The 10312-nt window shown below is 36.8% G+C and overlaps 1 protein-coding gene across 1 annotated transcript; it reads right to left on the reverse strand.

Annotated features, from left to right (window-relative positions):
- Positions 1 to 338: 338 nt before the first annotated feature.
- Positions 339 to 9903, reverse strand: LOC129285817 (DNA-directed RNA polymerase II subunit RPB2). Its single transcript, XM_054921734.1, has 25 exons — positions 9477 to 9903; positions 9031 to 9252; positions 8642 to 8932; positions 8321 to 8518; positions 8120 to 8184; positions 7943 to 8029; positions 7744 to 7864; positions 7588 to 7632; positions 7367 to 7504; positions 7177 to 7249; positions 6611 to 6687; positions 6397 to 6504; positions 6196 to 6312; positions 4305 to 4460; positions 4119 to 4223; positions 3904 to 4029; positions 3749 to 3826; positions 3560 to 3655; positions 3358 to 3473; positions 3201 to 3270; positions 3067 to 3120; positions 2820 to 2963; positions 1831 to 2130; positions 981 to 1403; positions 339 to 841 (listed from the first exon to the last, which is right to left on the reverse strand). The coding sequence occupies exons 1-25, from the start codon at positions 9723 to 9725 to the stop codon at positions 722 to 724; spliced, it is 3579 nt and encodes a 1192-aa protein (XP_054777709.1). The 5' UTR covers positions 9726 to 9903; the 3' UTR covers positions 339 to 721.
- Positions 9904 to 10312: the final 409 nt, after the last annotated feature.

Raw genomic sequence — 10312 nt, forward strand, 5'->3', positions numbered from 1 at the left:
AGTAAGAGTTGCACCTTCATAAATGCGTGACAAACAATTACGCAAGAGTCAATGCTACATCATTAAGCGACTTACGCAAATACGGAAATCTCTATAGAGAGGAGAGAACTTCATAGAAATCTCTATAGAGAGGAGAGAACTTCATAGCCACCTTTAGTTTAGGCTTTTAGCTCCAATGACAAGGTGGCTGTAGGACAGAGAAATAAAAAGTCCAAACTCCCAATTGAAAAAAAAAGAGAGAACTTCGTAACAATAAAGAGCAGAGATATTTCTCTCATTTTAAGAATTTAGTAATTTTGAAATGTAAAAATCGACTCCCCGAACAAAATACCTTGCGCTTACACTTCCATTTCTGTCTGCTTGACAGACTATGAAAGAGGACCATTGTAACTATTTCATTTACTTCATATCTGCTTATGCTAGCAAGTACATAAAAAATCCGCCAATGCTCTAGTTCTTTGCCTTCGCTCTTATAAAACAATAATACATTAAAGAAATCTGTACAAAGCCTTCTAACACTCACTGCTCAGCTGTAAGGCCCGTGGGTATTGTTAGGTTCATCTACAGCTTTGCTGAACTAGGAAACAGTGAAATAGAAATACAACAAAAATGAATAGTCCCCATACTAAAACCCACTTTCACATCCGTTTTAGTATAAAGTACTATTTTAATAGTCAGCCAGGTTGTAAATTAAGACTAGCAGCTTTGCTGAACTTCCATCTCAGGCTCCTTTCTTTTTTTGATCTTTTGAAGATTTAATATCCTTCGTCAGCATTCTTGGGGCTATGGCCATAGCCATGAGCTCTTGGAAAAGTAGCTTACAAGCATAAGGAATGTAAACCTGCATACATAATCAAAGGCAATAACACAATGCCAGCATTTCAGCACGAAGGAAAAACTGCAGACATGCATTGACATGATAAAAGTAGAATGAAAATGATATTATCAACTGGACCAACAAAATAGGTAGTGTTACTGACCTGAACTATGTCAGTTTTGTTCTTGCAGCCTCTGCATTCAAAAGAATTCTTCTTAAGATTTGCTATGGCTATCAAACCACAACGCTCACACACATGGACTCTATATGCATCACTTTGATCAAATAATCTCTCCTTTAGGAAGTGCGCAGCACCATGGGCTATCATGCAATCTCGTTCCATCTCTCCAAATCGGAGACCTCCATCACGAGATCGCCCCTCAGCAGGCTGCCTCGTGAGGATCTGCACAGGACCTCGTCCACGTGAATGGATCTTGTCATCAACCATGTGTTTCAATCTTTGGTAATATGTAGGGCCAAGGAAAATCATGGCACCTAAGCGCCTGCCTGTATGACCATTATACATGGTCTCAAAACCACGCATCTGATACCCACATTTATGTAGAGCTTTGCTGATATTGTCCACCTGGACAGTGCAGAAATAGATTTTCAAGTTAACTTGAGGTATCTTTACTAGCAAAGAAAAAAGATATAGATCATACAAAAGGAGACGAGCAATGCAATTTTTATCAACTCTTTGTAGAAATCCATTTACACTATATTTTGTGACAACCACCCCACAATTACAACCAAGGTAGAACAGCTTGTTTAATTCCGGCAAACAGCTTGTTCTGGATTAACAGATACAAGATACTTGTAGCTGGAACATCAGTACAGATGACTAACCTTGTAGTCATACATCTTTACCAGATGACAAAAAAGGTAATCATCAAAAAAAAAAAAAAGGCATCTGTACTGGATATACTTCAATTAAACAAGCGGCTCCAACTTTCAACAAAAATAGTTGGCAATCATTGGAGAGGAACATTAAGTGTGACGAGGGAGTTACTTACAGTAACATCTGTAAAAGGTGTAGCATCTCCTTCTTTTCCCATGTGAGCTGCAACCTTTCCCATGATGCACTCAATAAGCTGACCAATTGTCATTCGAGAAGGAATAGCATGTGGATTGACAATGATATCAGGTGTGATGCCTTCCATAGTCCATGGCATATCTTCTTGGGTATAAGTCATTCCAACAGTCCCCTTCTGACCATGCCTACTACTGAATTTGTCACCAATCTGTGGTATCCGAACAGATCTCACCCGTACTTTCACAAATCTCAAACCATCAGCATTTGTTGTCAGCAGAACCTACAGAACAAGCAATGTCCATTGTAGTGAAAAAACATATTAAGAGATTCAACTTTAAGGTAATTTGGATGTTCGCACTTCAAATGCATACATGAATTCTCTCTCCCATTCAAGATTCAAATTTGATGATTACCCCCTTCCCCCTGAAATCGCTAAGCTTCCATTTTCTTCAGATGAAAAATAATTTATTGATAACAGGAAAAAAGATGAAGCAATGTATAAAGACAAAGGACCGAAGATCCTTCCCAAAAACAAACAAGAATAATAAAGACAAGGCCATGCTTCATAAGATCATTTTAATTCCTTCAAATATTTACAAAGGGCAACTTCTAAAGAAACCATTTACAGAACTTCACATAGAAGACACAAATAAATCATATCCCAAAGATGTAGTGAAAGGAAGTACAGGTTAAACATTATAGCATTCCATCCTAATCAAATACGCCACAAACCAGCAAAGTTTTCACCATTCCGAATTACTTTATGCTCATTTTGCCTCCCAAAACCCCTAAACTTGACTGCCAGAGAAGGCCCAACATCAGTTGGATCATCCCAGTTCTAATCTAGGAAACCAAATTACCAAATAGCATACTCCAAAATGATTATTCATTTCCGAACATCTGAGAATCATTAAGCTTCCATAATGCAGGACAATATGAAATGAAGGAAAGAACTATGGTAAAACTTACTTGATCAACAATTCCTGTTTCACTATGACGTAGGCTTATACTGTGATCACGTCTCGTATAACGTGCAGATTGGCCCTGCGCATCATCTTGAGAGATTGGGGTGGTCTTTCCAATGATAACATCCTCACCAGACACTCTAGTACCCTGTTACATAGGAATTAAATTGCTTGAGTCCATCATTTAAGCTTAATTTCAGGACAAGCAGCATAGGATATTCTCACAGCACAGGTTAAATAAATATACTCACAGGTGGTGCTAGGCCATCATCATCTAGCTTATCATAAGAGCCATGCCGCATGCCCTGTAAAATAAAACTTGGTTTATTTCCTATATACAGCCAATAAAGAATCATAAAAGCAAAAGCAAAGCCTAAATCCTCACCATGGTATTAGCTCTGTCTGGTCGACCAAAATCTTCTTTGACAAGAGTTCCCATCTTCTTCTCCTCATCCCTTCAAAAGTTTAAAAAGAAACCTCTTAGAAAAAACAAGAAGGCAAAATATATATATATGTAATTAAAATTTTGGTTACATACACACCTATATGAACGGAAAAACAGAGACCGAAAGAATCCACGGTCTATTGAAGATTGATTCATGATGACAGAATCTTCCTGATTATACCCAGAATAACACGCAATGGCCACAATTGCATTCTAAGATAAATGGGAGGAAAATATGTGAGATCAGGAACCTATTGAAGTCATCACGAGAAAATGATAAGAGACAAAGGAGAATTTACAATTCCAGCAGGAAGTTGCCGGAAATGGAGATGCTCCATGGCTCTTGTAGTGACCAGTGGCTTTTGAGGATAATATAGTACATAGGCCAATGTATCCTAAACGAAAGCAAAAGAAAACAATGATCGCTTGCATCAACAATAAATGCAGACTAGAAAGAAATATTGACAAAATGACAGCTAAAAGTGTACCATTCGAAATTGGTAATTGGTTACATATATTCCCATAGCTTGTTTTCCCATAGCAGACTGATATGTGTTACGCGGCGACTGATCGCATCAACAACATATAAGTAATATGAAGAACACAATTTATTTTGCTAAGAGGACTCCATAAACTCATTTACCTGGTTGTGATCAGGAAAGGGTATGATGGAAGCACATACACCCAAGATCAATGATGGATGGATTTCACAATGAGTGTAAGTATCAGAATAAGCTTCATCTGGATTGATCCTTGCTTGAACGAGATCCTGTCACATTTTATTAACCATTAGCTACCTTAATGCTTCATAATAACTCAATGCACTTACATGTTCAAATCCAGATTTATAACACCAACATTAATGGTCATGGAGATCATAGTGGTCTCTTCTTCTTCTGTATCAATATATTCTATAAACCCCTTGGAAACAAGATCATGCCATCCACCTTCCTCTGGGGATTCCTGGTAACATAAATCAACTAGTGAGAAAATTGCAGGAAACAATGTCAACTACTGAGATAAATTACAGTTTCTACTGCTCACCCTCTGTTGTAAAGCATGAATATCCTTTTTCTTTATGAGAAGCCTTTGTTTATCCACAATAAATAATGGACGACTACAGCGACCATAATCTGTATATATTCGCAATTCTTTAAGGCGGATATCTCTGACAACTCCCACTTCAGTATTAACATCAACCTGCAAACACAAGCCATAAGCACCCAATTGGAACATTATCATCAAAATATGTAAATAATTCAACAAATCAATCAAAAGAAAATAACATATTCAACAATTACCAATGAAACATTTTTTGCAACTCAAATCAATCACAGCATCACATCATATAATACATTCAATATTTTGAAAATCAAGCCAATCATTAAACCAAAAAAGGAAGGCCAGTTAACAGGTAATTAAACAACAATCCAGCCCATTTATTAAAAAACATTAATAAGTTAAGAATTTGCTTTAAGATGCAAAACATAATGCAACCATTACATAAATTCATATTTAATTTAAAGAAAAAAATATAATTTTTGATCTTTCCACTTTTTCTCAATTATCGATCCGATACTTGAACTTTGGTTTAGAACAACTCAGTTCCTATAGTTTTTTAACTTGAAAAACTCAGTCCTAGTAGTTTATTAACTCAGAACAACTTAGTCCCTCTAATTTCTTAACTCAACAAACCACAAGAATTGAGCTGTATCAAGGTAAAGTCTAGGGACTAAATCGATAATTGATAAGAAGTTTAGGGACTGAGTTATATTACCCTTAATTTAAATTCTCTATTGCCATACGTGTAGTAACTACATTAGAGTATAGCATGTGCTGGCCTAACAGTTCCAACTTCCTTTGGATCCAAAAGTGCCAGGCTTGAATCTTCCATGCAAATTTTTTATGCAACAGAATCCAATTCAACATCGATAATTTAGAGGTTCAACAATGTGTAAGCTCAACTGCCACATCCCATTAGTACTGAACCAGTTGACCGGCTAAAGCAAATCCAGTTTGGCTTGTTCATTTAAAACCAATTGCTTAATGAAGCTTCTGGCCATTCATTACCACCATTATTTAAGGTTAAGAACTGGACAGGTTCAACCAGTTAAACCATCCAGTCCAGCTTATTTTTCAGAACAGTGAATTTCTCAAGGGGAAAAAAACTCGAATATCAGTGAAAAACCAAGAAAGAAAAGAAAAACTACTGCAAAGATAGATACTAGCATCGTCAGCAATAAATAGCAAGAAACGTGATCTTTAAAGATAATTGGATAACGCCACTACTCCCTTAGTTTGGCTCTAAGTTCCCTTCATATCAAGTTCTCAAAGAGTTTCACAGTAAAAGAATAGTCACAAGCACCAAATCTAACTAAAGTTAGGAGGCATAGAACACCAAAAAATTAACAAGTGTAATATCAGCTTGCAAATAATTTCATGCAGTGTATTAAGATACATTATGTACTGGTCTGTTTGGATGAAGAATAGTGCAGAAGGAAAATAAAGGATAAGTTTCATTGAAATCTTCCCCTTGTTTGGGCTTTTAATATATGGAAGGGAGGACTGAGGAGAACGCAAAACTATAACTAACCTTCCAATATTGTCTCTCTATTTTAAGTTACATCAATTTGATAAATTTTGGAGGACAAAGTTTTCCCCACAAGAAGTAGAATCAGCTTTTATCAAGCATTTCGCTTCATTTCTCTTCTATTTTGTTTGGATTCTTTCATTCCCTTTCCCTCCCAAGTCCCAACTCCTAAACATACCCTAAGGGAGGGCTGGAAGAAGGAGTATAACATTGATGCTGATAAAAAATCCAACACAGAACATAGGGACGTACAAAATATGACCTACATAGCTTCAAATGTTGTACGACACAAATAAGAGTTCCTATCCTATCACAAAAATATAGCACTAAGAAATAAACACTTACTCGCCGTCTCAATTTTCGCAATGTTCTCACCAACATATCAGGATCACGATGTATGCCCATCCAGCAACCATTTACAAAGATTTTTGTAGCTTGGGGAATAACTGCAGGAGAAATTTCCTACATAATAAAAATCAAAATAGAATTAATTTAGACATAAATATGCATAGAACCAAATATAGATGAAGGGCAAAGTGCATGCACCTCAAAATTCTCTGTACCCCATTCTTCCAAAAACTCCAGGATAGGATATGCTGCTGAACCAACTGTTATATAAACCATCAATGCCAGATTCTTCACTAGTCCACAAGCCTATATAATAGCCATGTCAAAATAATTTACATGTATAAAAAGTGAGCTCCTCATGACAACTAGTAGCTACTAAGACAGGAAAATATATCAAGAGAAAAATACTCACTTGTCCTTCAGGTGTTTCTGCTGGACACATCATTCCCCATTGGGAATTGTGTAATTGTCTTGGTTTAGCCAATTTACCTAAATAAGGAAGAAAGAGAGAAGTTATGACTTAAACACAAAATCATTCTACATGAGACATAATACTTAGTTCATCGATTCTTATAAAATACTGAGTTTATACATCCATATTGACATAATGGTATTATAATGAATACCATTGTTTGGCCCTCTACAGTTAAGGCATACCAACATAGAGCTCAACTGCATTACATTGGATAGCATAAGGTTTACCATAGTAAAGATTAGGCTACACTCTAATGAAATATTTGGCTAAGGTAAAAGGAATTTGTTCGTGTGAGAATCGGTTAGGAGTTAGGTCAAGTGAAGCTGCAGGGATTTTGGAAGATGGTTGAACAAGGTCAGCAGTTTCATGATTTCATCAACTGCTTCCAATGACCCGGGTTTGTAAGGCCAAAATTTGGGAATTAACTACTAAACTAAAAGCCATGATTAACCAAGAAAAAAAAATGCAGATGTGATCATGCTTGGCTTATGAAGTAACATTACCTTCACGCCCAATGGGAGAGTTTAGTCTCCGCAAGTGAGACAATGTGGATGCATAAGTCAAGCGATTGAGCACCTGGAATGCAAGGCAACAAATAAACATATAAATATCATTTTTTCTGTGGGTGCATGTGTGCATGTGCGTGAGAGAGAGAGACTCTTGAATGAACTAACAAACAATAAATAATTGAACCTGTGAAACTCCAGCTCTTGTGCCCGCAGCATTTGCTTGGCCCCAGTTACCAGTAGCAAGTGAGTATTTGAGGCCACTAGTGATGGTTTTTGCCTTGATAGCAAATTGGAGGTTAACATCTTTCCCATTATCAACACACTGCACCATTCACAAAATCAAAGGTTGTAGACCTTGGAAGCATTAATATAGAAAGAGAAATAATTTAATGCTGCTTAGCACACCTTCTGTACATAACCTCTTACATCTCTAGTGAGCTTTCTAAAGAGCTGCATTACAAAATACAATAACCAGAAATTGAGATACACAAAAATGCTTACACAAAGAATGGAAAGAAAAATATCAAAACTCAGGCATTATTAGTTACAAGAGAAACAAACCATCCTAAAGAGACCACCAAGTAAAGGTCCAGCAAGGTCCAGCCTTTTATTCCCATAATGATCCCTATCATCTTCAGCTCTCCGACCAAGTGCGCATAGAAGAAGACGATGAATGATATATCTGTAGGTAGGACAATAATAAGTACAATAAATATTTAAATTGACAGAAGAAATTAACATTTACCAAGAGTAACCTTACCCAAAATAATAAGCTTTCTTTGTTTCACAAAATTCCCCAACACCAACATGAGGAAGCATTTCTTTTTGAAGGATCTCCTTAGCATACCTGCATATTTTAAATAAGAAATAGATGAAACCGTTGATCAATCAAGGCAACAGATAAATTACCCCCGAATTCTGTCAATATGCTACTCACTTAATTCTTTTTTCCTTAGTTACACCAACAGTTGAACCTCTTTTCCCAATGTAGTCAAGAGCAACCTGGAGTGAAATTTGACTAAATCAGTTTGGGGGGGGGGGGGGGAATAGACCCGATACCAATCAGTTTCAAGTCCCTTCGCAAGCAGCACCCTGGAAGCAAGCAAATAATAATATTATTAATAATGGTAGAACCCACCTGTTGATTTTGAATTACAAATGCTTCCTCTAGGGATGGACGAAGTAACTCCATCATTTGTGTGTCAGAGAAGTCATAACATATATGTTCAAGTATATCTTTGTCTGCAACAAAACCCAACGCTCGAAACACAATTATAATGGGAATTTCAGTTCGAATGTACGGAAGTGTAGCACGTATATACTGTCCTGAAGAACCCTGAAGCAAACAAGAGAAACATGTTTAAATGTTACTACGAACATATTTAGTCATTATAAAAAATGTTCACTGTTGTCTTGCAGAACACCACCTGGTAAAAACTACAACTATAATTCACATTACCCCTTTGGAACTTGTCCTAGAGAGCATGCGCACAAACATGGTACTAGGTGGCCTGTTTTGGGACTCTGCCATAGACCTAACTTCAGCCACATAGGCATACTTGTTAGGTTGTCTCTTCTTAAAGACGTAGACATGATTAGTGCTCATCTTCTCCTGCGCAATTAGAACTTTTTCACTTCCATTTATAATGAAATAGCCCCCTTGATCATATGGACACTCTCCAAGCTCAGTCAAATCCTTCTCTGAATTCTGGTATAAAGTGCAATAACTTGACCGAAGCATTATAGGAACCTAACAAAGATAATAGGAGTCAGGTAACAAGAAAGATGTGAGCAGCCAATCCCAAAATGAATTACACCGTCTAAAACTAGACTTCATAAATGACGCACCTTCCCTATGAAAACCTTGGTAAAATCCTGAGTCTCAGTAACTTCTTCACCATCGTGCCCTTTTTTTATAACCCTCTTCGTGACATCCACGTACAAAGGAGCTGAATATGTAAGATTCCTCAACCTGGCTGCCTTGGGAAACAAGGTTGCAGTTTCTCCATCAGACTCGGTCATCATGGGCTTACTCAAGTAAATCTGACCAAAGCTGATCTTATAGATAGTCTGCAGAAAAACCCATTATCAGTAAACCTAAAGCACAACATGTACCACGCTAAACTTCTATTTCATTGAACTTACATAAAATTCAATGAAAAGAAACACACTTTAGATACTTGCGCAAGTCAAACAATCCGAAACTCATGCCATAGGAAAAACAACAAAGTAATATTGAAAACAAAAGGAAAACAGATTTAGGGTTCGAAAATTTCTCCTCCCGGAAACAGTACCTCAGCAAAATCGGACTGGTGACCTGGATTGTGTTGAGATTCAGGTCGGATTTCAATGTCGGCAGACTCGTCGACAATTTCCTGCATAGTATTTTGGATGAACTCATCGAAGGAGTCGAGCTGCTGGCGGACCAGTCCCTTCTCTTCGAAGTAGGCAGAAATGACAGCCCATGCGTCTTCCTGGGTGATCTCCTCTTCGTCATCCTCTTCTTCAATCATTTGATGATCGTACTCGAGATCCTCATCCATGATTTTCTTTCAAAAGCGGTATCTAAAATGAAGTTAATTGAGCTGTATTCGAATCAATTAAATCCTTATCGCTTCTTTTTTCTTTTGTTCTTATTTCGGTGTTCGTTTTGTTCTTCTCCCTATGGTACTGCTGCAGGAAGCATTCAGGATAGAAGGGACAGACAGCATACAGAAACCCTGGGGATTGAACGGCCGAAGGTTTAAATAGAAGAAACTGGGGACAGCTCGGTCAAGATTCAAGTAACTTAATGGAAAATCAAAAATAAATAATAAATAATGGATAAAGAGATAAAATTAAGAGAGAATTACGCTATAATCCCCGGCAACGCATTGAATGTCATAAGCTTTATTGAGAAGATTTTGCGATATTTAATTATCTTGTAAAAGACTTGTTTATAATTCTCTCTAAAAATAAATACAATTACTGTGGCTTTTATAGTTCTTAATATCTTATGAGTTTAATTAAAAATTAAATTAATATGATGCCTTTATATTTAATTTAATTGTGTGCCTTCAAAATCAATCATTCCTTATGAGTTATAGACAAAACACAAATCAAATTTAAATATTTTAAGATCATGAAGGTT

The sequence above is a fragment of the Prosopis cineraria genome, unplaced genomic scaffold, assembly GCF_029017545.1.
Source record: "Prosopis cineraria cultivar Desert tree isolate PC_DT_omini unplaced genomic scaffold, ASM2901754v1 PC11, whole genome shotgun sequence".
Classification (NCBI taxonomy): domain Eukaryota; kingdom Viridiplantae; phylum Streptophyta; class Magnoliopsida; order Fabales; family Fabaceae; genus Prosopis; species Prosopis cineraria.

Excerpts from the sequence above, each read along its gene's own strand:
- LOC129285817 (XM_054921734.1), bottom strand. The coding sequence starts at position 9,725 with ATGGATGAGGATCTCGAGTACGATCATCAAATGATTGAAGAAGAGGAT. Across the intron at positions 6,505-6,610 it reads CAGAAACACCTGAAGGACAA|GCTTGTGGACTAGTGAAGAA; the intron begins GTGAGTATTTTT and ends GCTATTATATAG. Across the intron at positions 842-980 it reads ACAAAACTGACATAGTTCAG|GTTTACATTCCTTATGCTTG; the intron begins GTCAGTAACACT and ends TTATGTATGCAG.